Below are 24,520 nucleotides of genomic sequence, written 5' to 3'. Positions count from 1 at the left end.
GTGGTTTATTTTGCTCAGTTTCATCCCATTACTCCCTGCTATTTTCCCTTACAGCAGCCTCAGCTCTCCCCACTTCCACTATTTACTCTCTTCAGTTATTAACAGCCTTATCACAGCCCTTCAGATGACTAAGAATGCAAGTCCTCTTTGGGAGTCTTCTGATGGAGTTATACAGAGGACAGAGCTACCTCTGTGGTTTATGATCCTTATTATCTGCTCTCTTCAAGAATCCTATTGCTTTTTGCAGTGGGTATTGGGAGGAGGAGAAGGAGGATGATATTTGGCTGCTATAGCAAGCTGCTAACTTGAGTTTGCGGTCCTTGCTTTCCTAGGGTCTGTGTTTTCCAAGAGCCTAACCCACACAATTCCTGCTTTTCTCACCTTTTGGTGATGTGCTACTCATGGGTCCATGAGCTGCTGGAGCCCGAAGCCAAATTCTCCACTGAAATCAACAGGGAGCCTCAAAGTAATCAATGCTGGGACATCGCCACCACTACGTGGGTCCTTTGGAATTATGTCCCTACTCTTTCCCATGATTGCAAGACCTCCTAATCTTTACTGATAGGTTGGTTTTACTCCAACCACCCCCCTCATGGTCAATAGGGTGGGACATACCCTGACCCCTGTTGGATGCCCAGCTTTTCCCATAACTTAAACACTCCTTCCCCTCCACCTTTTCTTTCTAGCATCTCAGCCAGTTCTCAACTTCCGGAACTTCTATCAATGTCAATCTAATTCAGGGCCTCGAGTAAATTACTACAAGTCAGGATGACATGTTTTAGTACAGCTCAAAATGCTTCCTTTCAAACACTCCCCCTTCTCCTAATATGTAATTATCCCTGCTGCTGTAATAGGCTGTGGTGGGTTGACCTTGGTTGGATGGCAGGCGCCTGCCAAGCTACTATATCCCTCCTGTACTCAGCAGGTGTACAAAAGGAGGTGGAAAAAGCCTTGTGGATGAAGATAAAGGCAGTTTAATAAAGCAAAAGCAAAGGCCATGTGTGAAGCAAAAGGAAACAAAAGATTTCTTCTCTACTTCCCATCAGCAGGCTACATCTATACATCCCAAGAAGTAGGGCTTGAGTATGTGTAGCAGCTGCTCCAAGACAAACGTTGTAATAACAAATGTCCCCTCACATCCTCTTTTCTCTTAGCTTTTATTGCTGACAGACCTCTTATGCTCTGGAACATCCCTTTGGTCAGTTGGGATCAGCTATCCCGGCTGTGTCCCCTCCCGAGATCTTGCCCACCCTAATGGTGAGGGGGAAATGATGGAGAGATGGACTTGATGCTGACAAACACTCAGCAGCACCCAAAGCACGGGTGTGTTATCGACACCTTTCCATCTACCAACACAAAGCACAGCACTCGGAGGGCTGCTCTGGGGAGAATTAACTCCATCTCAGCCCGACCCAATCCATATTTGCCACCACCAGTGCCATAATGAACTAATTAATTCACAGCTCAATGGGCCGAGGAAAATCCCATCTGTCTGTGCCCAGCTCCTGGGAGCGGGTAGGGAAGAGGTGTCACATAGATGATGGCACATGATGAGTGAGGATGGTTCACCCCTCTACAGCTCAGTGGGTTTTATCCGGGAAACATCTGCTGATGGTAATGATCCCAGATTTGCACCACTGTCACCCTGAGCTGGGGGTAAAGTGACGGGAACATCCCTGGACACAGCTGTGGGAGCCATGGCTTTTCATCAGAAAAACATCTGGGGGCCAAGGGGAGTAATTGGGCTCTGTTGGCTTGTGCCAGATCTATTTTTGAGTAAGCTGTTTCTCTTCCCAGGGCCAAGGTGGTGCTTCCACGCTGAGCTCTGCTTGCACTGCTAAGAGGTTAAAACTCATGTGCTCACCATGCGCCAGGTACCCAAAGGCCTGAAGGAGAGACCCCTGCCCAGAAGGAGTCAAAAAGACAACTTAAGCCCCCCACAGTTGATGCAAGAAGAGGAAGATACCAGTGAGAAGTAGTAAACTGAGCAGCAAGAGTGTTTCTTGATGACCCAAGGAATCCTGTTTGACTGCAGAGCCCACACCTTGGATGAATTTTGCCTGGCTGGAAAGCAGGAACTGAGATATGTTGGTTTTCTTCATCATTTTGAAAGATACAGGCTCAGTTAGATCCCACCTTATCGTATTTAGCTCAGTGAGATCAGGCAGGAGGCTGGTCACCATAAGCTGCCTTCCCAACCAAAGGAGAAAGCTGAGCATCTCCAGAAGGTCTGGCCACCTTTTAACTAAGGTGAACCACTCTTTGGAGATGTCCATCTCTTTTACAGACTAAAGAGACTCACTTGGGTGAGCGGTGCCTTTACTCAGGCTCTTCAGATAGGTTGAACAACGTGTAAGAGGATGCTTGTTCAAAGGACAGAGGATGAAAATTGGTAAGAAGGAGGTGGATGCACAGGACTGCTTAAAGGTGGACAACGAAGAACTGCAGCTTCCACATGGACATAATTAAACACGGGGCTTATTTGCGTAGAAAGACATGGAAAGAGATTAGTTTTAGCACTCAAGACAGCAAAGCTTGTCTGAGTATCATGGTTTAACTCTACAGGCTTAACTCATGAGTAGGGCTGCTGTTAGGGGAATTTGCTGAAGCAGCAGCTAGGTGTGGGCTGGACAAGACTGAGGAAAAGCCCTGCCAACACAGCAGGAGGTTTTGTGGCTCTATCTCCCATTTTCATTTTCATTCTAATCCCCAACCCCTCAGGAACGTAACTCACATTCATAAACAGCTTTGTGTCAAACTGAAACCGCACTGGCTACAAACATGTCATTTGCAGAAGGCATCTCGCCTACATCAGATCGAACACGCTTCTGAAATCCATCCCCAACTAAAACAAGAAAACCCATCGCTGCTGCTTAGATGAATGTCCAATCCATTCATACGCAGGTTTTTCTTCCTTGCATTTACTGGGAAATGCGAGCCAAATGGAAATCAAACACGAAACGCCTCAGCTGTGCATTCCTTCGTGCCGACGTCCTGACAGTGCTATCTGCTCTGTGAAGGACTCCAAATAAAACAGGCTTGCTTTGAGGAGCCTGTATTTGAATACGCTTCACCCACGTTTGCTCAGGAGACACATGCACGTGGGGAATGTCCAAATGCCATGTGCAAATCTTGGAGAATCTAGAGAAGAGATTCAGAGCAGCCCAAGGAGAAGGACTTGGGGGTGTTGGTCCATGAGAAAATGAACATGAGCCGGCTTCAGTGTGCGCTCACAGCCCAGAAAGCAACCGTATCCTGGGCTGCATCAAAAGGAGCGTGACCAGCAGGTCCAAGGAGGTGATCCTGCCCCTCTGCTCTGCTCTTGTGAGACCTCACCTGGAGCATTGTGTGCAGTTCTGGTGTCCTCAACGTAAAAAGGACATGGAACTGTTGGAACAAGTCCAGAGGAGGCCACGAGGATGATCAGGGGACTGGAGCTCCTCCTGTATGAAGACAGGCTGAGAAAGTTGGGGCTGTTCAGCCTGGAGAAGAGAAGCTGTGTGGAGACCCCAGAGCAGCCTTCCAGTATCTGAAGGGGGCCTATAGGGATGCTGGGGAGGGACTCTTCATTAGGGACTGTAGTGATAGGACAAGGGGTAACGGGTTAAAACTGAAACAGGGGAAGTTTAGGTTGGATCTAAGGAGGAAATTCTTTCCTGTTAGGGTGGTGAGGCACTGGAATGGGTTGCCCAGGGAGGTTGTGAATGCTCCATCCCTGGCAGTGTTCAAGGCCAGGTTGGACGAGGCCTTGGGTGAGATGATTTAGCGTTAGGTGTCCCTGCCCATGGCAGGGGGGTTGGAACTGGATGATCTTAAGGTCCTTTCCAACCCTAACGATTCTATGATTCTATGATAAAGCAGCTCTCTGGCTTCCCAAATTCTCACTATCTTGGCATCTCAAGAACGGACATACGCTCCCTTGCTCCTATGGCTTCGCCTGCTTGTATTACTTCACAGCTCTAAAGAGTGCATTTGGATTTAAAGCAGCTATAAACAATCCTTCCTTCCCCAACTTTCTCAACAGGAGGATTTCCCCATCTCAAACCTCCCTGGTCCAAACGGCAAGGCTGCATGGAGCCGTACTGACGTAAAATCCCTGCAGAGGGCATAATGTCCCCATGGACCGAACTGCTCGCCCTGGGAAAGCCGGGGAGCTGCTCCATTCCTCTGCATCATGTGAAATGAATATAGATTTCTATTTCAGTCAGTCATTTGCTAGCAGCAACACCAGAATGTTTCCTGTTTTCCCCTCCTGCTTGCAATCAGGATATTGCCAAATTAGGGCTGTCCTAATTACTCCTCAAAGGAAGGAAGGAAGGACCTTTTAAGTTCAAGCCAAAGAAATCACATCTATTGTCTGGCTGCAGTCAGTGAAGCTTCATGTATAATCTGAGCATTTTGGACCATGGCACATGAGCAGCCACCAATTTACACCAGTGCTGAGATGAAGTTCAGGCCCGTATGTGCTCACTGCTGCTGTTGGTGTTAACAATAGTGAGCCTGTACCCAGCCACTCATCAGTTGAAGCTTTTCCTGAATGGAATTAGGAAATAATTTCTTAATGCTCTTGGTCAGAAAACACAAGGGACTTTTTCAGCTTTCCCTGTCATCGCCAGCCTCAATTAGCCATTAAAGGAGATTATGTATAGCAGATATCCTAGCCCACACTGCTGCAGCATCTGTAGTGTCTCAACACAACTATTCATCCCTGTGGCATGAGGCACACTCCTAGCCCCCCTCTCTAGGAAGGGCCACTTTAAAGATGGGCAACTGGCATGTACACAGAGTACATTACTTATTGATGGTTAGCCAGGAAATCTAGGATAAAGCAAGTACCCAAAGTACTTATTTAAACCAAATAAGCCTGCATGATACCCCTGCGGCCAGTGGGACCACTCTGCGTCCAGTTTCTATGGTTAGGGAAGCAGTTAGAGATGGATCACCCCAAAAAGCTAACGAACAAAGCCTAAGACAGAGCATTTGATGACCCCCTGAGTAAGCTTGCAGACAAGCTTTGGGAAAAAGAGCCATAGAATCATAGAATGGTTTGGGATCGGAGGGACCTTAAAGCTCATCCAGTTCCAACCCCTGCCACCGGCAGGGACACCTTCCACTAGAGCAGCTTGCTCCAAGCCCCTGTGTCCAACCTGCCCTTGAACACTGCCAGGGATGGGGCAGCCACAGCTTCTCTGGGCACCCTGTGCCAGCGCCTCAGCACCCTCCCAGGGAAGAGCTTCTGCCTAAGAGCTCAGCTCAGTCTCCCCTCGGGCAGGTTAAAGCCATTCCCCTTGGCCTGGCCCTACAGGCCCTTGTGCAAAGCCCCTCTCCAGCTTTCCTGCAGCCCCTTTAGGCACTGGAGCTGCTCTCAGGTCTCCCCTTCAAGAGCCTTCTCTTCTCCAGGCTGACCCAGCCCAGCTCTCTCAGCCTGGCTCCAGAGCAGAGCTGCTCCAGCCCTCGCAGCATCTCCGTGGCCTCCTCTGCACTCGCTCCAACAGCTCCACGTCCCTCTTGTGCTGCTGCCCCAGAGCTGGATCAGGACTGCAGGGGGGGTCTCCCCAGAGCACAGCAGAGGGGCAGGATCCCCTCCCTGAGCTGCTGCTCACACTCTGGGGGTGCAGCCCAGCACACGGAGGGGTTCTGGGCTCAAGCACACACTGAAACTGGGTCATGGGGAACTTCTTGTTTCACAAAACCCAGTATGTATGTATGTCTGTTGTGTGGTGCTGTTACTAATTCCTACTTCACCAGGAGACCTGAATACCCAAATCTCTATTTAATTAAAGCACAGTTGAACCTCTTGGCACCACTCAGATGGAAGGACCTGACTTGCTTTACAAGAATGCAACAGCTACATACAGCTATTTACTTTAAAGATGATGCCTTATACTCTCCATCTCCAACCTGAGGTCAGCTTTTGCCTGATTAAGAGAAAAGCTGTGTGGTTTCTAAGCTCTACCACTGTCAACCTCATTTAAATAGCCTAAAGCATGGTGTGATGTCAATAAAGTCAGTGGGAAGCCAAGACTCATGCCAATGATCATTATTCCAGACCTTTTCCCCACCTAGAAGGAAATACCCTTGTCCATCCCACCAGAGGTGATTTCTAGAAGTAACTCCAGCCTACTGATGGCAGAAGAGCAAAAGCCCAAGTGCAGTATCTCCAGCACACACTGGTTCCCAAGCCTGTCTGTACCTGTAAGCAAGGGTGCAGGTGTCCTTGTACTCCTGGAGTTTCACACACACCATGTTGAGGAACTGATCCGAATAGGCACTCAGGTCGTGCATCAGGTTCATCAGGTCCTGAACAGTCTTCTCCACAATTACAGTGCTCTGGAAAAGAGAGAAAAACTGGAGCATGAATGGCAGTTCAGAGTGGATCTTAATTTCAGCCTGCTCATGTTTTACTAATCAGCATCACAGATGTAACTGTACAGCTGATGCTCCACGACGCTGAGCAGATGCTGGAGCAGTCCATGCCACCAAGTGACATAAAGCAGAGTGAATGAGGATAAAGAAGGACAAATGCAAGGAATGCAGAGGGTGGCTGAGGAGTTTGAATGAGGTTTGGGTTTCTGAGCCTGTTGCTGAGGACCAGCGGAGGTCACCAGGTCTCTCCTTCACTGGATGAAACCTGAGAATGCAAAGGTGTGATTTGCAGAGGAACCAGGCACACAGCTTCACTGAGCTCTGCTTGGACTTGCAAACCCGGAGCATCTCATCCTCACCAGGAACTCCAGACTTACAGACTGCAGACTATCCTAAAGACCAGCGATTCCACCAATCGCTCCTATTCAGACAATCTGCATGTGTAGGGCACAAGCTTTCTGCTGGTGGCTGAGCTTTAGGTAGCACCTTGCAATCCTTTTGTTACCCCAAGCAGCTTATTACAATCATAGGAACAACAACACAAATCCACAAACCAGAAGTGCTCCTCCATGTCCTATAGATGAGCAAGTTAGGTCAGTCTGCAGGAGGTACCATATATCTGATAACACAGGAGATTTAAAAGCTTTGGGGTTTCAGAGGCACCCCAAGGTGACTTGGCACAGTCTGCATTTATACCATTGACTCCTCTATTGCACTGGTTGCTACAAAGAAGACAGAGGAAAGGTTATGAAGGTCCCAGGCTGCTATAAGCTGAATTAATATTAGGCTTGGTAGAGTGAAAGGTTATTCGTGAGAAGGAGACTGAAGCATCTGAGAGCCCTAGTATGTTTGAGTGATCCTGGACTTAAATTATATGGGGAGGTGGGGGGGAAAGGACTTTGGGAGAGCCACATCAAGGCTGAATTTAGCCCTTTCTCTGTGTTAATCAGGACGTGAAGATGACTCAATGACTCAGTTGTTTGCAGAGCAACATCTCATCAACCCCCAAATCATCATCACTGCCGCATCCCCACAAGCCCAATTTCCTTCTCCCTATTGATTTCCAGATTCAAGCACGAAGCATCACCCTGATCCATAATCCTGCTGTGCCAGAGCAACCCCTGAGTGACAGGAATTGATTCTGCTCTGCTACCTGGCCCTGATGGGGTGAAAAAGCATCTGCCAACCTCATCCTCATTCCGAGCACACAGGATCCCTCAGCACGTGGGGGTTTCAATGAAGGTTTAGTCACTGCCTCTGCTGTTCCTGATACATCCTTGGCTCACAACTGCACTTGGGAGAAAAAACAACCCCCTTTGCTTTCATTGCTCATGTATTTTATTTAAGCTTGATCTTAAATGACAGAATTAACTCATCTTTCATATTGCAGTCAGAAGAAGAAATGGGATTATTTGGACCGAATTAAACTATAGTCTGGTGTAGCTGCCTCTCAGATGATCCTGTTTATGCTGTTTCTCCTGTTATTACACGTATCTGTGGTTTAATAAATACTCAATCCTGCCCTGGGCTTGACATGCATGGAGGAGAACAACCAATCCTAAAGTACTTGCAGCCTGGAGTGACTGCAAGGAAATGAAGCAGAGAACTGCACAGTGATGCTGCAGCAGTCACTGGTGCTGCCTGCACCCTGCTGGGCTCCAAACTCTGAGTGCAGCTCATCTGGGACTCAAACAGCACCCAGGCTCTTTGTTATCTGTGGTCGGTGTAACAGGTTGAGACGAGTGAGGGCAAAATCAGCACCCAAATCCTGCTAAAATGGGAGATCTGACACCTTTGGGAGTAAACTTAACAGCATGTTGGGCTGATAAATGCAGTGTGAAAATTACCCAGCAACTGGGGGAAATTACATCCATCAGATCCACTGGGCTAGAGGCAGGGCACAGTCATGAACCAGATGTGGTTCTGGGCAGCCTGATCTCATTGAAGATGCCCCTGCTCATTGGAGGGGGTTGGACTAGATGAGCTTTGAAGGTCCCTTCCAACCCAAACTATTCTATGATTCTATGATTCACTGATTTGGGCTGGTTAAGGAGCTGCTGTCCTTCAACCTCCAAGTACCAACAACCACAATCAGTGCAAGAGGACTCAGCAAAAGTGCTTTGCTTCGCACCTCGATGGCTTAAAGGTGCTCCCATGGACAGTGTTTGTCTGTCAGCAGAGGGAAAGGTGACCTTCCAACCTGCTGATGCGAGAGATGAGTTAACATTTACATATAGGGAATAAGAAACCATATGAAGAAATCCTTCCTAACTCATGTAGTAACCTAGAAGACAAAGCCATTTCACTCCTCTTTGCATGGATAAGCATACTTTTCACTGTCCACTGGTATTTCAGTGGTGAGAGGTGGGTGGGATTTTGAGCAGACTCATGCTATCAACTCTCTTGGCTTATCAGGAGAAGGATCTGCTCTCCAAGGCACCCTCACGTTATAGCAAACTTCATGGATTGGATGTAGAACTGCACAAAGAGGAATCAAAGCTGGTCTTTGATTTCTAGACCAGCTTTCTATTTCTTTATGTAACTCAACCTTTGAGCAAACAACAACTTACACCACCAAAGGCTGCATGTTAGAAGGTATTGCTGGTTTCTACGTAGATTCTCCCACTTACTTTCTCCTCTGTACAACAACATTAAAATCACAGCTAAGCTCCTGCCAATATCTTCATTTCAGAATGACATCTTTTGATTGAAAGGAAACAGAAAGCTACTTTCATGATGGAAAAATATGAAAGAATGAAAAAAGGAGATTACCATATGAAAGCAAACAGTACCAGGTACGGAATGGCTGTATTTCTGTAACACTTTAACCTTTTCCAAAGCGATCCTGACACATCTGCATGTGTCTCCGGGGACACGAGGTACTGGGATGCATTAGGCCATGTTAATGCAGCTGGATTCGTTAGCGGAGCCAGCTCTGAAGCTCCGTGGGAGAAAATGAAAGGCAGCACATGTATTATCAGAGAGGCACAATCCAGTTGCCTCTGACCCATCTGGATTCATTAACAGCAAATGGGGATGATCAAAGCATCATTTTATAGCAAGGCACTTCAATGAAGCCTTTTCAACCCCCCCCATGCTAACAAGGAAACTCATCTACGGAACAATATTCATCTCCTTGCACCTGAAAACGCTGCGTGGTGCTGAATCCTAACACCACACCAAGGGTGTCATTCATTACTCCTACAGCACATGGGGGTGAAGGCTTTAAAAGTCTTAAGGCTACTAAAAGTAAAAGGAAATTCCTTCTTCTGACCTCCTGGCCATTAGGTAATGGGAGAAACCAGAGCAGCATCACTTGGTATTAACATGGTGGGTTTTATCTTTCATGTGTTTTGCAAACATTTACCATTATCCCTTGATGTGGTCCTTACTCAAAGTTGTTGGAGCTTCAGATAACATAAAGCAGCTCCAGTGCAGACGTAATTGATACACTGAGCACTGGGTTTTCACCAGCCCTGAGGGATGGAGGATAAACAGATCCAGAGGTATTATTTCAATAACACCTTTGGGATTATTGCCTTGGGCAACCTCACTTATGTATTAAACCTAACTGAACTCCTCCACAGCAAGAGGGCACTCCATGCAGAAGGATGCAGCTGGAGGTAAGGTGTTAAGGGTCCCTTACAATGTGGTTTCAGTACAACAGATCTGGTTGCCCAATGATTCCCCAACATGCAGAGAAGTTCAAAACAACAGGTCAAGCCTACACAAACCTTCAGGTTTTCAAGCTGTCACTTTGTTTTCTCTAACTTCTTGGCAAGAAGCACTTAGAGGAACAATCTCCACCCTAAAGCATGTTTTTATCTGCAGAAACCACAGCTTCTCCCCATCCTGTTCACTTGCTTCATGTTCCTGGGAGAAGAAGACAAAGATGGGGATGTGCCTGTGCAGGGATGTCTGCACCAGGTGACAGGCTCTTTAAAACACAGCAGATGGAAGAAGAGACCTTGGCACTGGAGTAGTTGTCCATTATCAGTATCTTATTGCCTATCACTTACAAATCTCCTTGAGATGCCTTGGCAGGGGAAGGCACTGGATGAGTGCAGGATGTGGCTACCTCAAAGGGTAAAAAATAAAAAGCCTGATCTGAATTTTAAGCTGGGGTTTAGCTGACAGCCCACAGGTTTAACTGTACTGTATCAAACCTTTTCACACCAAAACTGGGGCTGTTCAGCCTGCAGAAGAGAAGCTGCGTGGAGACCCCAGCGCAGCTTCCAGTGTCTGAAGGGGGCTACAAGGATGCTGGAGAGGGGCTCTTCATCAGGGAATGGAGTGATAGGACAAGGGGTGATGGGTTCAAAGTGAAACAGGGGAAGTTCAGGTTGGAGATAAGGAAGAAGTTACTCCCTGTGAGGGTGCTGAGGCACTGGCACAGGGCCTTGGAGCAAGCTGCTCTAGTGGAAGGTGTCCTTGTCTGTGGCAGGGGATTGGAACTGGATGAGCTTTAAAGTCCCTTCCACCCCAAACCATTGAGTGATTCTATGAATTACAGCTTCTCAGCTGCCTTCCCAAATGTTAAATAGGCAGCATCTGCCTTTCCAAAGCACTACTCATCCTCCTTTTCCAGCACTGAGGTGTATTCAGCAGAGGGCTCCACTGACCCATGCTGGCGCACTACTCTTCAGGCAAGAGCTACAGGTCTATAAATCATCATGTCAGAAGAGGAATCCTTCATCTGCCCCAGCAGGAATGCATCATCCATACAGATTTGTTTCACTCGATGTAGCCTCACCGGTCTCAGGTGCTGTGTGCTGTGTCATCGTCCACTAAGGTGACAAACTTCCCCACAAATCTGTTTTTTCCCATGGAAGTGTGGTGCAGAGCTGGAAGCTGCAGTTGGAATCTGGGTGGTTGTGGTTTAGGAGATAGTGTAATGTCTCCTCTCCTGCTGGGAAGGCTGGCGTTGCTTCCCTGTAGCACCTGTGTGTGTTAGGCTGGTTCCTCACTGTGTGATGAGTGGCAGAAATGGACTTGTGAAGGTTTCTGGACAGGTTGGGATGGAAGCCATGAGGCTGATGGGCATGTGATGCAAGATGCCCTTGGATCCATCTGAATGCCAGCAACGTGTGGTGATCTCCTGGCATCTTGCTGCTGGGCTCGAGTATCTCACAAAGCTGTAGCCCAGGGTCCCGGAGGGATGATCTGCTCTGTCTCAGGAGCCCCGGTGTAGTCCCCAGTGCCATCCCTGCCCAATGGCATGCACCAGGGAAAGCCTCACATGGGCAAAATCCTCCTCTTTAACCAAGGCCCCAAGGAAACAGCATCCAGTAAAGATCAATTTCAGCTTCTTTTCTCATATCAAAACCTCTTTCTTCCTTATTCCCCCCTGGGCCCACTGTCTATAGTGCACTGTTGGCCATTCCCATCCCACCTCTCCAAATATCTTTGCAGGTGTCTTCAAAACTGCCACCTGCACCTTGCCCAATGCAAATGTTCAAATGACAGAGGAGGTTTAGGCACAATGCTCCCACCAGCCCCAGCAGGTCCATCTCAGCTGCTTCTAGTCTGGAAGCTGCTTGGCCTGAAATGGGGCCAGAGGCTGCACAGTATTTGCTTTGGGAGTGTAAAGGGGCTGGAAACTTTGGAAGCCTCGCTTGCCATCCCTGGCCTTGAGTATCCTACCAGCACAATGCCACTGGATGCAATCAAGTGTTTCCAGCCCATGATGGGATTGTGGAGAGAGGACTGAGCTGGATGTGCTCTTAGCTATTGACCTGGCACACAGGATTCTGCATAAGATGTGCAAATCCCCAAATCATAGAGTCATATAATAGTTAGGGTTGCATATAAATAACATACAGGATCCGGGTTCTAGGATCCAGAATCTAGGGTTAAATTTATCATGACATTATCCTGTACTTAAAGGGGAGCTATGAAGAGGCTGGTCTCTTTTCACATGGAGCCACATGCATGGAGAAAACATGGGGCAATGGGTACACGTTGCACCAGGAAAGGTTTCATCTCCACTTAAGTAAGGCATTTATAGTGAGCACAACCATTCACTGGAATAACCTCTCCAGGTGGTAGAGTCCCTGCTGCTGAAGGGATTTAAGGCACAACTGGAGAGGATGCTGGACCATACGATCCTGAGGGTTGAAACTAGAACACCTTAAGCTCCTTTCTAACCCAAACCATCCTATGACTCTGTGATTGTATGGTTCTGTCTTTTCAGATCCCTTCCAACGTGTTCTATTCTATGATTCATTAATATTATGATTAATTTTATTAGGACATTTATAAAGACTAATGGGTTTTCAGCATCCATGGGAGCGTTGCCAAAATCACTTCAAAGGCAATCAGCTTTAACACAGGAACCCACCCTGCCCGTGCTGCCTCCCCATCCCATGCTCCCAGCTGCCATCCTGCTTCTCCCTGTGCTCTGACCTGTGATGCTCCACAGCATTAGGCTGCCAGTTGCAATCTGGTTATTCTGCTGTCAATTAATAAGGGTTTGTTACCAGCAGGTGGGTGAAAAGTTGCTCTGCAGCCATCTCCCAGCATGTGCTTTGCTTCACAGGTTGAGCTGCTTAAATACCTTTCCAGGCTCTTGTGAGCTGATAAATACCAGGTGCTGTCGGTGTCTCGAAGGGCAAAGAGATGGAGATAAAATCCCCCACAAATGCATTTACTCCCTTTGCCCAAATTCCAGCAGTTAAACAATTATCTGGTGATGCCACTGAAATAACTGTTCTTTTGGCTCATCGGATGATATTAAAGAGCAGAATGAGAGATGGAAATTGCTTGGAACACGAAAATCAGGAGCTGGGAAGACAGTTTTCACTGAATACTGGGATAAACTGGCTGCTGAAGCCTATCTGGTGCCTAAAAAACAGCCAACATAAGCCCTGTGCCTTGAAGAGCAGGCACAGACTAGGCAGGAGACCTGGGTGCTCCATCATTGCCATAGGGAACCAACCTGTACCCCTATTTCAGTAAATCAGTGCTGTGGTTACCCCCACTAAAATAGAAGGAAAAAACCAACTAAAGTAATACACTTTTTGGCTAACAGAGGAATGATGATAGTCTAAATGTTCTCTTTTACTGATCAGTGGTTCTTTCACACTGAGAGATAAGGGGGCTTTTCAATTTGTTTTCTTCTGTGGTACAGCCAGGGTTTACAAAGGGCTGGAGTTTTTAGCATCTATCAATTCAAATATGTGTTTAAATGCAACCCCCCCCCCCCCTTTTTTTTTACCATCTCAAAATCTGATAGTCTGCTTTCCTCATTTTTTTTTTCCCAGCAAAATTCATTATTCCAGTATCAGTTCTGCAGAATCCTGCCTGTTACTATGGTTATACTACATCCTACTACAACTTTGCTTCTCAAATGCTCCTAACTCTAAGGGGTTTCTTTTTAAAGCTATATATCTGCTTTTTTCACTGCAGGTGGCATTGAATATTTTATGGGCTTTATTCTGAGAGGTCCTGAGTGCCTTCCCCATGGATGTGAAGGGGATCCCAGGATACGCTGTGTTTCTCACATTACATGCCATGCTGCAGCAGCCAAACGAGTGCACAAACGGGGTCTTGGATAGCTCTTATCTACCTGGCACTGTGTGATCCAGAAAACATTTGCTCCAGTGAACCAGAATACGGATGAACAGTAAAATGTACATTAAAAAACCCACATGGAAAACATGTAGTGTGAAGTGTGCTTATTACTGTATCACCTTTGGCTAGGCATAAGAGCTGTTTTCTTCCTCTAAACACTGTATTCATTATTTAGGATTTCCCAGACTCCATGATTTGAACGCACAAACCTCGACTGTACACACAGCTAACACTAACTGTAGCCAGCTCTGCTGAAGTCCAGTAAGTGCACAATCAATCACAGCTATTTAAAGCACAGAAAGAGGAGTCTGCCATGAGTATTTTCAACCTATTCACTGCAGTGATTTAAATAAAAGCTAGGTGATACTCATCTTACTTATATTACTTACGCAATTTGAAGTAAAGCCTGCATAATCTAAAGGCACACATGTGCTATTGACAATATTGAGGCCAAATCCCAAAGCCAGAGAAGACTGGAGAGGAAGCACAAGGCTCGTGGGTATGGTTGGATGGGCTTTTCCATCACATTCTCTGTCCAAGTCCGTGACAGGCTTGTGCTCCAGATTGAGCTTCACAGCAAGGAAAAGTTTTCCTAGGAAGATTTCCCCATTAAACTTTAAGTTTTCATGTTAGAACTTCAGTTTTAATTAAAAACTTAGATTTCCTACTCAAACATGAGTCTCTTCTTACAGCATCACAGGTTAGAAGCGGCCAACACTTTTCTTCATACCTTCTCACATAATTTAAGACACGGACAACATCTGGGTTACAATTCAACTCTTTTTTGCCATCCTTAGTGACCACTCTAGACTGATGCTCACCCTTGTATGAGACACAGGTCATCTGCCCCACCAGAAACCAATTTTGCCACCATCAAGACGGAACAATGGGACAATACAACTACGTATGTTATATACATGTTTTTCACCAAGGAGAGATGATCTCCTCAACTGCCCACTCTATGTAGCCCCAATGATCTGGACCTGATGGCTATCACGACACTTCTGTTCACACATTTGCATAGAAAAGGGGGGGGAAAAACCCCAGAAAAAAGGGAAAAAAACCCCTTTTTGAGCTCCTGAATGTATTTGACACTAGAATATATTTAAAGCTCCTTACTTATTTTACTCAAACCTTCTAAGCCAGCCGTAACAAGATCCAGCAGATGGGAGCTGAAGCTCATACCAGAATCATACCAGAGCAGCAATGAGCTACATGTTTTTTAACAGAGAAGGTAATTAAGCACACCAACAGCTTGCTTGTGCTGCTTCTCCATCTCTGCAAGGCTCCAAGTCAAGCCCAGGTGCTTTTCTGAAAGACTCAAATCAGAGTTAAGGACTTGATGCAGAAATCACAGGGTGAACGTCTGTGGCTGGTTATACTGGATGCATTTATCCTGATTTTGAGGTCAAATACGCTTCGTGGCAGAAGATGCCCAAGGTATGCTTAAAAACAGCTAGCCAAACAAAACCACCTGGCCATCCCAAAAGCCCTGCCACAGAAATACCTAAAAGTAGTGGCATTTTCTTCTCCAGAACTAGCAATGCAAATCTGACCCCATGAAAGGCACCCCAACTATTCAAATCTCCTAAATTACCCACAAAATGAGAACTCTCAGCACATCAGCTCTTAGCCAGTGCCCAGGAGCTTGTGAGCAGGCCAAAATGAGATAGGATTCAGTGGGTCAATCCTGCAGAAGCCACCGAGCATCCCTGCCATCCCGTTACCTCCAAATACATGCTGCTGTAAATCACAGCCATGGGACTGGAAGTATCTCCCTGATGTCTTTTGAGCCTTCAAAGAAACAAGCATGAATCCCCAGTACCAAGCAGGCTGCTAACTAAGCATTGTTACAAGCTTAAAAAGCAGGAAATAGCGAAGTTAACACTCGGATAAGGATTTTCATCCCTTTACTCCCACTGCACATCTTATGTGTGCAGTGCAGATGAGTAGGGAAGGAAAAATGAGGTTGCACACAGGGGAAAGTTTGTGACAGGCCAATCTTCCAGCCTTTAGATTGCTCTCCCATCATCAGAGGCACTGGCACTTGAGACATTTAAATCTTCACTGAATGATACAGTAGTAACTGCATAATAAGGAATATCGCTGCCTTGGCAGGGAGATGGACTGGATAACTTAATAGGTCTTTTGTATCTCTCACTTCTCTGATCCTGCTGAGTTCTGTAGCTATTATTAAAGGCATTTTTTAAGGTATTTTAATTTACTTCTGTAAATGGCTTTCCATCCATTCACTCCCACCAAGTGAATGTTGTCAGGGACATTAGCAGCATGATAAAATAGCTGTAGCTTCATGCTGGGTTTAATGTGTTACATACACAAGAAAAGTCATTAGCTCGTAGCCTTTAATATACCCTCTTTACTGCTGCATAACTGTTTATCACTTAGAAGTGCCAGGCGCAGGCCATGCTCTTCCTTTATTAATCAATATATGTTTGTGCAGGGCTGCAATGAAAAGGAATAACATCCAGGTATGTCCTGCACGAGGAGCTGAAAACCTTATCCCTGACACTTTCGGTCCCCCCATGAATATTCCCAGAAACATCTCTTTTTTGGGATTTTACACACCGCTCCCCATTACACATAAACCCATAGCAAGGTGATGGTTTCTTTCTCAGGTACTGAGGAGCAGGTTTCTTTCTCCTTTGTAATATCTGCTCTAGAACATCATCAGCAGCTGCCACACGACACCAACTGCACGTGGGCTATGGAATTAATGATGCTCAGAAGCAGGCCATCAATTCTGGCAGCAGAGTGAAACTTGTTTTATAATAGATGTTTTCATACGCCGAGTCCCATTTGGAGATTCAGACCCATCTGTATTATTGTTATGAATACTCTGTGTGCTCCAAGGTCTATTTTCTTCAGTCCTGGAGCCCCAGCATTTAAAGCATATTTGCCTATTAGAAGTTTCTTGCTAGAGAGAGGCCATACGCATGCCCTGTGGGGAGGAGAGATGCTCTAGGAAAGACACAGTGAGCACAAGGGCAGGTGGCTGATGAAAAAAACAAAAGCAACAGTAAAAAATAGATGGAGGATGGCTTAGTATCCAGAATCAGACAATACCGTGCCCCTGGATTTATGCTCTCCATATAGACACCAATGCAAAGACTGTAACTATAGCCTGTATTCACCAAGAATTAATGGTAAGTGTCAAATCAATGAGGTGTTCAAAGGCAGGTTGGACAGTCTAGGGGAAGGTATCCCTGCCAGTGGCAGGGGGTTGGAACTGGATGAGTTTCAAGGTCCTTTCCAGCCCAAACCATTCCATGATTCTACGATTCTATAACTATAGATGTTTCTTTTCTACTGTGGGAATTAGAGTGTAAAACCAAGAAATCTTATATATTCCAAAATGGTTTTAAAGGTCACTTACAGCAACTAACTTGAGATGGATTTCTGCTATTCTTGCTAAAACCCTTACCACAAGGCTCTCGCTGAGAACTTGCTGTCACACATAACGTAGCCCTGTGCATGCAGGGCTGAACATTACCATTGACATCAGTGATTGATGGACCACATCAACAGCCATCAGCTCCCAGAGCTGCCCTCATGTTGCAGCTACTGGATTCTGCAGAGCTAAGGGGGAGTTTAATTTTAAGGGAGAAAGTGAAAAATCACAATGCTCACAAGGGGCCAGAGGATGAGGATTTGGTTTCGCAGCAACTCCTGACGTTTCTGATTTAGGCTGCCCCCAAAAGAATGGGTAAAATCAAGACCTTTTCCACATTTCCATTACAACAGACCTGTGCTGAAATGCTTTTTATAGACAAAACTGATCTCTGCCTGTCTCAGTGCTTAGGAAACCAATAGAAAAAGATTTTTTTCCTCCTAGACCATTCATTCAGCTAAAGGACATAAAATTGGTTGTCTTGTTGCACAGGCCAATGCTCTAACCAGTAGACTCTCCAGGACAAGACAAGGACTCCCCAGCCCCAATTTCCTCTGCTTCCAAAGGATTTCAAACAAATACATCACTGGTATGAAGAATCACACTATGAGACACCAAGAAAAGGCCTTTTAACCATCTCCAGATGTAACCCTCACAGAGCTGAGGTCTTCTCAGAACACCTTCTGCTCCTCCTTCCAGGTACAACATAGTAAGTAAAAAGCAAAACCATTAGGAAATGAGAAGTAACGCACTCAAGGTACATTATTATTTGCACATTATATGATTACATTAACACACATATGTGTCTACACACACAAAGAGAATCCAGATACCCTCAGTCTGGTGAAATTTCCACTTTATGAAGCCCTTGGCAGAGCTTAGAATCAGAGCATCATAGAACAGTTTGGGTTGGAAAGGACTTTAAGATCATCCAGTTCCAGCCCCCCCGCCATGGGCAAGGACACCTCACACTAAACCATCTCACCCAAGGCCTCGTCCAACCTGGTCTTGAACACTGCCAGGGATGGAGCATTCACAACCTCCCTGGGCAACCCATTCCAGTGCCTCACCACCCTTACAGGAAAGAACTTCTGCCTTAGATCCAATCTAAACTTCCCCTGTTTCAGTTTGAACCCATCACCCCTTGTTCTATCACTACAGTCCCTAATGAAGAGTCCCTCCCCAGCATCCCCATAGGCCCCCTTCAGATACTGGAAGCTGCTCTGAGGTCTCCACACAGCTTCTCTTCTCCAGGCTGAACAGCTCCAACTTTCTCAGCCTGCCTCCATACAGGAGGTGCTCCAGCCCCTGATCATCCTCGTGGCCCTCCTCTGGACTTGTTCCAACAGTTCTGTGTCCTTTTTATGTTGAGGACACCAGAACTGCACACAATGCTCCAGGTGAGGTCTCACAAGAGCAGAGCAGAGGGGCAGGATCCCCTCCTTCGACCTGCTTCCTAAGTTGGAAACCACAAAAGAGGTCAACTGAATCGTCTCTTGCAAAACGAAGCAGAGGATTTAAAAGCTCTATAGGTTCATTTATTCTGCTTGTTTACTTTCCTGCACTTGGGTTAGGAGCAGGGTTGGAGTTGATCAGTTTAAGGGCAGCTCAGGTTGCCCTCGCACAGCACCAGTGTCCATCACCAGCCCCACAGAGAAGATGCAGCACGAAGTGCTCTGCCCAACTCATGTGTTGCATGTAACAGTATCACTTCTGATTGAGTCAATGAACTAAGCCTTGTGTTGTACACGTCAAAGACTAAGGGGATCACACTTCTGTGCCTGGATATCCCCAGAGGATTCTTTTGAAACTCCTCATGCATTGAGATTGTGAGCAGCTCGTTCCAAGTATCCGACAGCTTGTATTAACACTGCATTAATCAAAACTGAGTGACCACTAAAACGCCATGAAATTCAGGTGTGACAAGCTCTCCTGCTCAGGAGATGGGAGAACAGACACCATGATTCCATTGTTGCAAAGACAAGTAGCAATTACAATGAGACTTGTGGGTGTTAAACACTTAGAACACTATTTTATCCTTCATCACCAAAGCGACTTGCTTACTCTTGACTCAGACCCCAGCTGATGACAGGTCCAATGGGACCATTTCTGAAGCAGGATGCTTCAAAGTATGAGGATGGAAATGAGGAAAGCTGTATTCACTTTGAGGCTGACCATCTCCTGTAGGAAAGGTTGGCCTCACCAGCTTAACCCAGTGTGGAAATGGGATCGCTTGGATGTGTGCAGAGAATCTCATAGAAGGGGCACAGTTATCACCAAAGTGACTTTCACCACCCTATTCACATGAAGAGGGATGGAAAAACAACACCTCTCATAGAGCTCCATCTAACACCTTTCAATACAAACCAAGGTCTGGATGGGGGCCAAGCTCTGTGATAAATATATGTGTTAGGAGCCAGCTGCACTGTTTGCCCGGTGCTGTAAAGTCAAATGTCATGTGTTGAGGAGCACTCCTATAGATAAACCCTGAATTACACACCAGAGGAACCATTCCTTCATCCTCCTTTGTGCTTTCCCCCTTTCCCAATCAGAACACAGAGGCTCACTATACCCTAACTATGCTCCTAGGGGATTTTATCACGATCTGCCCAAATACCTGTACCTTAATCCCAAAATCCACACTCAAAGGACCAAAAGAGTATTCAGTTGCACTTGACAGTTTCCCACACTATGTGATGAGTACTTCCACTCCTTTGAGCTCCCTGCAAGGAGCAAGAAGAATTAAATGAACTACTCAGCAGCTCGGCAGCCATCTAATCCTAACTCAGGATTTCTATTGTGGCAAAGACAAATCCCCGCACAACACCACAATCCTGCTTCCAAAATAACAGCAAAAGGGAGATGTGAAAAGGAAGCTGCCTTCTCCCCCTCAAATCACATTCTAGGAGGGAAAAAGAGAACCAGATTGGGAAATGAAAGACCCACTGGATCAGCTCATTATGAGAGGTGGATAATAACAATGGAGATGCCACTGTTCAATTCCCAGCCAGAGCAGTAATGAGCAGTCCTGCTCAGCAAATGGTCTGGATGATCCTATAGATCTTCCCTTCCCATGTCTGACTTGCGTCTCATTTCCTGACAGTCCCATCTCCCCTTCCGAGCAGATGGCTCCCTGCAGTACATCTTTAAGAGACCTCCCAGGCAGTTATGGATGGCAGGGAATGAGCATTTTGTTTTATAGCCTGCTCATACATTATTCCCCCCCTATGCTAATGACAGTCAAGTTAGTGTCCTGTGAATAAATCCATTTAGGCCTCGCAATGGTGGCTGCCGAGTAAGAAGGCGAGGGAGCGGCTGAAGCCAAACTTGGCGTCAGCGGAGCGCGGATACAGTCATCCACAAAACATTCCTCTATTAACCAAACAGCAGCACTTCCAAACCCAGCGGGGTCACAGCAGAGCCCTGCTGGGAAACAGAAATTAACTCCGAATGCAGATAATTTGTCTCTTGAATGTTGTCAGCTTTGTTCAGATCTCTCTGGCAATGCCATGCTGCTAAAGAGGAGCGATACTGCAGGCGAGGGAAGCAGATGAAATGCTGAGCTTCACTGGGAAGGCAGGTGGCACTTCCAAGATCGCCTTTCTGCCTCTGGGAGAAGGGCTCTGAATGCAGAGAGCGGAGGAGAAATGTGTCTTTCATGTCAGGATGTTGTTGCAATTAATGGGAGTGGGTTTGATTCAGTTCTGTGTAGAAGGAGCAAATTAAAGGAGCTCCACTAGAATCAGTGAATGGTTTGGGTTGGAAGGGACCTTCAAAGCTCATCCAGTCCAAGCCCCTGCAATGAGCAAGGACATCTTCAACTAGATCAGGTTGCCCAGAAACACATCCAGCCTGGCCTTGAACGTCTCCAGGGAGGGATGGTGCATCCACCACCTCTCTGGGCAACCTGTGCCAGTGTTTTACCACCCTCACTGTAAAGAATTTCTTCCTCACATCCAGCCTGAATCTCCCCTCTTTGTTTAAACCCATCACCCCTCATCCTAACGCAACATGTCCTGCTAGAAAGCCTGCTTGGTTCAAATAATGCAACAGGAGGAGCCATGAGGAGCTCTCTCTAGGGGTAGAATAACCACTTATCTTCAAGGGGACCCAGTATCACCCAAGGAGTCTCCAGAGCTGCATGCTCTGAGGACTCCAGGGCTGCACACCATGCTCCAAGTGGGGTCTCATCAGAGCAGAGCAGTACCATCACCTCCCTTGACCTGCTATTCACACTCCTTTGGATGCAGCCCAAAGCACAACTGGCCTTCTGGGCTGCACTGGGTCATATCCAATCTTGTTTGATTCTAAGAGGTCAAGAGCTCAAGGTGATCCTGAGCAGTGACCACAAAAATAAAACATGCCTTACTACTGAAGTCCTTCCAGACCATGGTTGCTAATGCCACTCTTTGTGACCAAGTTGGAAATGGCTCATAATAAGCCTGAGTCCTTTCAAAACAAGCTCAACTTTCTCCTAAATAAACACAAGCTTCTGAAAAGGTTTTACTGGTTGACTCCTTAAGAAAGATATTACTAAAATACAGTCCCAAAACCAGACAGAATCATAGAAGTTATGCAAGGTTTTGGATCAAAAACTGGTCAAGAGACAACCAAAAGTATTGCCACTGAAAAGGTCCCGTTTGGAATTGAAGATCATCTTAAGCCTCTATATCAAAACTCAATTGTCCTGGGTTCAGCAGTAGCAGTCATTTTTCTCCTTCTTAGTAGCTGCTGCAGTGCTGTGGTTTTGACTTTCAGACTGGGAACAGTGCTGATAACACCGATGTTTTTAGTTGCTGCTCAGTAATGTTTAGTCTGACCAAGGACTTTGTGAGCCTCATGCTCTGCCAGGGAGGAGTGAGCAGGACACAAACCTGACACCCTTCAACATGGGATGTATGACAGCTCTGCTCTTCTGAGGAGCCAAGTGTCCTGCTCCCACCAACGTAGGAGTGCAGAGCTCAAGATCTACAGGGACTCCAAGAGATGAGATGAGGGATTAAAATCAGATGGCCAAGTCATCTCCTCCGCTCCATGCAATAGCATGATCTAAGGACCTGATCTAATAGAAGATGTCCCTGCTCATTGCAGGGGGTGTTGGACTAGATAAGCTTTGCAGAGGCCTTCCAACCTAAACTATTCTATGATTGTTACCTCTCACCTACCTGTGAATCTGCTCCCAAACCTTCACAGCACTCATTCTGCATCATATATCAAGGTCAGCTGAGATCAGGATATGTCTGCATCAAAATACAATGAAAATCAGAGGTTCTGCAACTGAACTGAAGTGGATCAGATACCCTCACCTTCCCAGTTAACCACCACTGAAGGCACTGGGCAGATGGCTGGGGCAGTAATTCCTTCAGCCATGTGATTTTAATTCGCTGCTATATCAGATGCCACCATATCAGAGCCTTCAGAAGACATCGGCCCACTCTGCGCTGGCAGCAAGTAATTGAATAGGTTATAAAGCACATTTATTTTCCTGTATAACATTAGTATGATAGAAAATGTGGCTTTCCATAAGGAAGCTCTGCTGCATTGAGATCACACTGGGTAGACATCACTGCTACGGGAAGCATCCCTGGTCAAGCAGGACTTCTAAAGGATGAAGACAAAAGGGCAAAAAACGTTCATAAGCATCAATATGATAGAACTACAGCTTGACAGCTAGTTTTTAACCTTTTTCCCATGTCAGGGGGGACAAAGGGTGATTTCATTACTAGGGCACAGTCCCACACTGGCAAGGCTCTCCACTGGTGTCTCAACGATGCCTTGCTCCAAGAAGCCAGAACATGTATTTTTTGTCCCCCAAAGACTTCCTGAATACACTTCCTTTAGCTCTGGAGGCTCCTTGGGTGATATTAGGTCCTCCTTGGAGATAAGTGCTTATCCTACCCCCAGTGAGAACTCCTGATGGCTCCTTCTGTTGGATTATTTGAACCACACAGCTGAGCAACAAACACACTTGGGAAATGTAAAGAGAACCCACATCAGATGCTTTCTTGCTGAAAACAGAGCATTAACTTGCTTCACACAAAACCAGCATCACGAGTTTCTTAAAATAAGCGTTTTCTATCAGCTGCCCCTAAATTTCATCAACGTGTTAATAAACACATTAAATAATAATTACTGTGAATGACACATTGTAGAAAACCCATCTTTGTAATACCGTGGTTACCCAAAATGTAGCCCCATTAACTACAATGTCTTCAATCTTCCACTGACTTGTTTGACTTCAATGTGAAGGATATATAGGAGACAGAAATCTCATTATCCCTGCATTAGGTGAATGTGGATGCAAGTACTAAAGGAAGTATTACTTACAGATGTGCTTTGGGCAAACCTTGGCTTGGCAGCACTACCAGATTCATTCACCTTCATCTGCCAACACACCGTAGTCCTGAGCTACACCATCTTCAGTTCTTTGAACCTTAAGCTGTCCCAAGACATATCAATTCAGAGCTGAAGCACTGCATCTTCCCTAGCAGGGTACCAGCACCCAGACCCAAGAACCCTCACCACCCTCTGCTGACGGGCTGTTAAAACTGTACATGTTGTAGCATTAGAAGATTCATTTTGGCTTGAAATCTCTTGGGAATCCTTCAACATGAAGGTTTTTTGAGCCATCCCTGGAACTTTTGGATTGTGGCTGCCCCATCCCTGGCAGTGTTCAAGGGCAGGTTGGACACAGGGGCTTGGAGCAAGCTGCTCTAGTGGAAGGTGTCCGTGCCCGTGGCAGGGGGTTGGAAGTGGATGAGCTTTAAGGTCCCTTCCAACACAAACCATTCTATGATTTCCTTATCACAGGGAAGACTCAGGGGCAACACCATGAACTGGGCTGCAATCAGACACTTATCTCTCCTTTAACCTAAACCCACAATCTTTAACCCTCTCCTTTCCATTCCAGAAACCACATAGCCCTGCAGCCACCACTGACACTGATGTCCCTTCCCACTTCCAGCAGCTTCTGAACGCTGGAAATGGGACAAATCCCAATCTTTGCCTTCTCAGACCTCCTTAGCTAAGGAAAATTCATTGAGTACCTGTGGAGTAAACCCTGAAGAAAGGAAGGGAGGGTTTCACCCTGTGTTGTGACCCCGTGTATCTCACCCAGAACCAATTTATAAAAGTCACCCAGGAAAAATGGTGTTAATCCATTTACAGCAAAGT

General features: G+C 46.3%; 1 protein-coding gene across 1 annotated transcript in view; it reads right to left on the bottom strand.

Annotated features, from left to right (window-relative positions):
- The window catches only part of EXOC4 (exocyst complex component 4), a 394,313-nt gene that overhangs the window by 71,287 nt on the left and 298,506 nt on the right, over nt 1-24,520 (bottom strand). Inside the window, exon 12 of the mRNA XM_062634253.1 lies at nt 6,194-6,330. Coding sequence (XP_062490237.1) covers nt 6,194-6,330 — 137 coding nt within the window. The remainder of the gene's footprint in view (nt 1-6,193; nt 6,331-24,520) is intronic.

This window comes from Pezoporus occidentalis, unplaced genomic scaffold (assembly GCF_034315485.1).
Source record: "Pezoporus occidentalis ecotype Australia unplaced genomic scaffold, CSIRO_AGI_Poc_V1 ctg42, whole genome shotgun sequence".
In the NCBI taxonomy this organism is placed as follows: domain Eukaryota; kingdom Metazoa; phylum Chordata; class Aves; order Psittaciformes; family Psittacidae; genus Pezoporus; species Pezoporus occidentalis.
This window is presented reverse-complemented; position numbering and strand designations above follow the sequence as displayed.